This window comes from Alosa pseudoharengus, unplaced genomic scaffold (genome assembly GCF_046254945.1).
Source record: "Alosa pseudoharengus isolate Yale_2024_CS ecotype anadromous, Long Island Sound unplaced genomic scaffold, YU_APseudo_1.1 YU_APseudo_1.1_scf_17, whole genome shotgun sequence".
NCBI classification, from domain to species: Eukaryota; Metazoa; Chordata; class Actinopteri; order Clupeiformes; family Clupeidae; genus Alosa; species Alosa pseudoharengus.
The window spans coordinates 2,887,788-2,892,787 of NW_027468640.1; the positions used below are offsets into that span (position 1 = coordinate 2,887,788).

General features: G+C 44.9%; 2 protein-coding genes across 2 annotated transcripts in view; one reads left to right on the top strand and one right to left on the bottom strand.

The window, feature by feature from the left end:
- Positions 1-1,994, bottom strand: part of synpo2a (synaptopodin 2a) — a 48,427-nt gene extending 46,433 nt beyond the window's left edge. The window contains exon 1 of the mRNA XM_076289556.1: positions 1,828-1,994. Within this exon, the coding sequence (XP_076145671.1) occupies positions 1,828-1,935 (108 nt within the window). The 5' untranslated portion in view covers positions 1,936-1,994. The remainder of the gene's footprint in view (positions 1-1,827) is intronic.
- A 2,637-nt stretch (positions 1,995-4,631) lies between these two features.
- sec24d (SEC24 homolog D, COPII coat complex component) overlaps positions 4,632-5,000 on the top strand; it is a 59,852-nt gene continuing 59,483 nt past the window's right edge. The window contains exon 1 of the mRNA XM_076288464.1: positions 4,632-4,719. The gene's annotated coding sequence lies outside the window, so the exon portion shown is untranslated. The remainder of the gene's footprint in view (positions 4,720-5,000) is intronic.

A 5,000-nucleotide genomic window follows, 5' to 3' on the forward strand; every position in this document is an offset into this window, starting at 1 on the left:
GTTCACAGACGCTATAAACAGGACCAGTTGTGTCCACTGGGACGCCCATGGTGCACCAGAGGCCAGGCACTAGAAACCTCCGGCTGAGCTAAAGGGCAGCAGCTAAAGGGCAGCGAGGGGAACTACAGCGAGCGGAACTAAACCCAGGGGAACTACAGACAGAGGAACTAAACCCAGGGGAACTACAGCGAGCGGAACTAAACCCAGGGGAACTAAACCCAGGGGAACTACAGACAGAGGAACTAAACCCAGGGGAACTACAGCCCGGGGAACTAAACCCAGGGGAACTACAGCCCGGGGAACTAAACCCAGTGGAACTAAACCCAGGGGAACTAAACCCAGGGGAACTACAGCCCGGGGAACTAAACCCAGGGGAACTACAGACAGAGGAACCACAGCCAGGGAGATAAAAACAAGAACTGCCTCACAGCATGGCCTGAAGTCATTCTGCTTTCATCACTTCAAGATCCTGGACACACAGATCCTTCACAGATCAGCACTCATACTGTACATACAGAACACAGATCCTTCACAGATCAGCACTCATACATACAGAACACAGATCCTTCACAGATCATCACATAGGCCTACAGAACACAGATCCTTCACAGGTCAGCACTCACAGATCATCACTCATACATACAGAACACAGATCCTTCACAGATCATCACTCATACATACTGAACACAGATCCTTCACAGCTCAGCTCTCACAGATCAGCACTCATACATCCAATCATCCAATCACATCATACTGAGCAAGAGAGGCTGAGCAAGGGTCAATATGGAGCTGGACAAAATGTTTATGTTTGTGATTTTTGTCAATCTGACATTAACTTTTTCCGCCACCACAGCACAGCCAGTGAATGTTTAGCCGTTCCATAAACACAGAACACACAGCACTGACCGAGGTCAGGCTATTAATCTAAATAACACGAGCTCCATCTCCGCGAGCCGACCCCACGGGTGACTGCTCCCAAAGCATTAATAACCGCGCGCACATCCAAGTCCCAGCCGCGAGAGCTTGTTTAGAAATGTGTGCACGAGTGATAACGGAACGCTCATTCTCTGCCCACGAGCTCCCCTTTGCTTTACCATATAAGGGCGCAGGGTCTCGAGCTGGTGTGAGCGGCGCGTTAGGGCTGGAAAAGTCCGTTTAGACAAAAACAAGCTCGGCTCGCCTTTTCGAATCAATTAACTGCCGCGTGATGACTCAAGAGGAGGTCAGCTCACAGGACTAAGTACTGGTGTATGGAAATACCCCACAGCACAAGTTGATCAGCTAACCGTTACCTGTGCGCTTATGAGATCAGCCCCCACTTCACTACTCACTACACAGAACATTCTACTGCGCATTGGAAAGGTAGAGTAAAGGTCATATCCTTGCTCTGTTGTATATAATATATAAATATAGCCTACATATCCAAGACCTACTTGAAGCAATCTTCCTATAATAGCACAGAACTGTTCTGGTGGTCACATATAGACAAATTCTCATTCCACGTTTCCAAGTGTCCGAGTTTAAGAGTTCATAGCAGCATTACACAGGTGATCTTTACCGTCGTTATGAAAAACAAAATCCTACGCACACGCTGCATAGCCTCGAGAGCCTACCAACTGCTATATGAAAGGTAAACCGACAGAACAATTTCCATTCTTAAACATCCTCAAAAACGATAGTCTGACTGCTTTATTACATTATCACTGCTACCAAGACTATCAATAGCAGCAGCGTTAATAAAGCAATACGTTATTCTTTTTCTTCTTCTAATTATTATTATTAGTAGTATGAGTATGATGATGATGATGATGATGATTATTATTATACCTGGTCGATTTGTATGGGGCGGTGCGCATCCCCGTCGCTCTGGCGGAGGCTGAATCCCCAGGGCGCGCCCCCGCGCACCGTCAGGCAGAAGTAATCCCCTGTGCCCATGCTACCGGAGCTCGCGGTCAGCCAACGCTCATCGAGTGGCACAGGAATGAGAAGACTCCAAACTCCTCACTGAAGCGCGAGCAGCGGACTCGAGGAGGCTCGCGCTTCCCACCGACCCATACCAGCAGCCTCGCGGGTCCGGCCCGCTCCGACGTCACGGGGAGGAACCGGCCAAATAAGTCCATCTGCAGAAGAAAACTAAACACACACACATTCTCTCTCTCTCTCTCTCTCTCTCTCTCTCTCTCTCTCTCTCTCTCTCTCTCTCTCTCTCTGTCAAACACACACATATACAGGTTGGAAAGATGCCAAACTGTGCGTATTGTGGTACCCATGATCGGACTACGGCAACGAACTGTTTTCTCCCCTGTTGCTCATGTTGCCAATAAGAGAAAGTAGCCTAATGTGACGGCACTTTCGGCATGTTAGACGGCACGTCTAATGCCAAAAGAAGGAAAGTCTTCCACTGAAATTGAATACACCAGCTGTTTCGATCAATAGATTGATAGATAGAAACGTTAAGACCTAAATAGACACAAATAAGCTGGAAGCATTTTCAGACTTTGAAGCAGTGAGGATGATGTCACTGAACACATTTGCAGAGCGGTCAGTACCATCTTAAAATACCCTGATCTTCGTATAAACTTGAAATATGTGTTTTCCTACTTTATTACAAAACGGATAGGCTACTAGTTTGTAAACCACCAGTTAGTTGAATGATTGTTTTTTTGTCCTTTGTCTTGTTTTGTTTTGTTTGTTGTCTGTGTTTGAGTTTCGTTATTTAGTGGTTTGTGTATTGGAACACAAGTTATTCTTGAGCTTTGATGTAAATGACAATCTTGCTTTAAGTTCAATAAAGCATTGAGAAAAAAAAGTAACCAAAGATCTTTGGGAGCACTGTCGAAGCTATGTTTGGGCTTATTCGACTGTATAGGCCCTGACTCAGACACACATATGCTGCAACTGCAGATTAGTTATAGCCTAGATGTGCTTTCCATCAATCCAAACATTACGTAATCATTTAGCAGCATTCACACATTGATATGACGTGCTTGATATGACTTGTGGGCAGCCGTGGCCCACTGGTTAGCACTCTGGACATTGCAATGCATTATTAGCTGGCCGGCCTACCTGTTTGCATGGTGAGATCATTACAGATGATTCAGAATGCTGCCGCAGCATGTCTGGCCTTTTCTGAGCCAAAGAAGACACATGGACCTCCTCTGTTAGATGGAACTCCTCTGTTATTTAGCCTACTCTCCCATGGCTTTATTATATCGTACACCCAAGCACGACGAAAGTCTTAATCATACTTATTATATCGTACCCAAGCACGACGCAAGTCTTAATAATACTTATTATATCGTAGCCTACCCCCAAGTGAGTGATGCATTTTTCGATATGATTCCATGATTCCATTGGACATTGTGCCCACTGGTATGGCAATTTAAAAAACAAATAGGTGAGGTCAGGCGCTTGATTGCTATACACAGACTAAAAATCATTACGCCACTGACCAAGAGAAACCTGGGCTAGCGAAAGGTGCATTTAAAGCTGAAGACGTACTGTCACGAGATAGCAGTTCTTAGCAAAGAGTCCCAGGCAACGACTCATTTTCAGGATGAATATCCTTATGAGTTTTATGCAGTCATTCGAACGTTACTGGTGTAAGTTTTGCTTTTTTTGTTTAAACCCCTTGTCAGTCAATAGTAAATTAAAATAACTATAACTGTTTTTGTCATTGCCTATGAGACCCGGTGAAGATAGTTTCAGTTCAGTTGATGTGTTCAAATAATAGGCGAGTGCAGATGTATGGCTATATTCTGCTGGTCACACACACACAGGTTTTAGTAAACCAAGTATTAGTGGAATCGTGCAAGCATTTCTTCAGATGAGCTGACTGTCAAAATACCAACGCGCTGTTTGATGGTGCGCTGCTGGCTCGACAGATATTATTATATCATGGGTAAAAAGCATAGATATAGGCCTACTGACAGTAGCCTATATATCTATGAGTACAAAGGATGTTACGCCACAAACACACCCATGACTGATTTACACACACAATAACAACCCTTTTAAACAATGCACCCGGCCTCTGATCACAAAATCCACTTCCATTGAACATCCTGCTAAATTGAATTTAGGCTTTTACCATTATTATTATTATTATTATTATTATTATTATTAGACTATTTGATGTGATTGTAAGTCGCTTTGGACAAAATCTGTTGATGCCGTTGGTATTACTTAGGCATTCACTAATGAAAGTATTCCATGGCGATCATCTATTTGTAAGTCTCTAAAAGGTTATTGTAACACGTTTGCAAACTTTTGTCAGCACTATATGCCTCATATACCTGCGCATTACTGCTAAACATACCAAAGTAGACTACGTGGTGGTTCTAAAACGGGATTTTAAAACGTTTAGGCGCAGCAGAATCAGGCCTCAGCAGCCAGTATCGCAGTCCGTAGATTCTCTCTTTTCCTCCTTCCCGGTCAGTAACACGGGGCTGCGTTACAGAAACATGCCACAGCAACATCTGTGCGCATTTGAGTAGTCTGCTGGCTGTCTCGCGCCCTGCCAAGTGCGCACTATGGCCTCTGCTGCTGACGTGTAGTGTCTCCCCTCCTGCACGCATGCGCAGTCGCCCCAGAGAAGTACGCGGTGCGCTGCGCATTGGAGCCGGTGGCGTGCGGGAGTTTGACGTGGCACTACTCGCCGTGCACTTTCAGGATTCCGAGCGAAGCGGACGCTGCCCAGTCTCCCATTCTACTACTTAGGTAAATAATAATTAGAAAAACTAACACCCCACTATGACAATGCATGACGCTATGTGTATTTTCATTTTCTATAGAGAGGTTTGTGATTGCCTTCCGTAGGATTAATCGTGGAGGAAAAGTTTAACACCTTAGCTATTTCCGTGTCGTGATCTAGAGTAGCATCATCCTCCTCTTCTTCACAGCTGTCTGTTGGTGAAGTTTTGCGTGTTGTTCTCTCATAGTGTCGGCGATGCATTGTAGCCAGAAATGTAGGCTAATAAGCCTCTTTTACAGTGACTAGA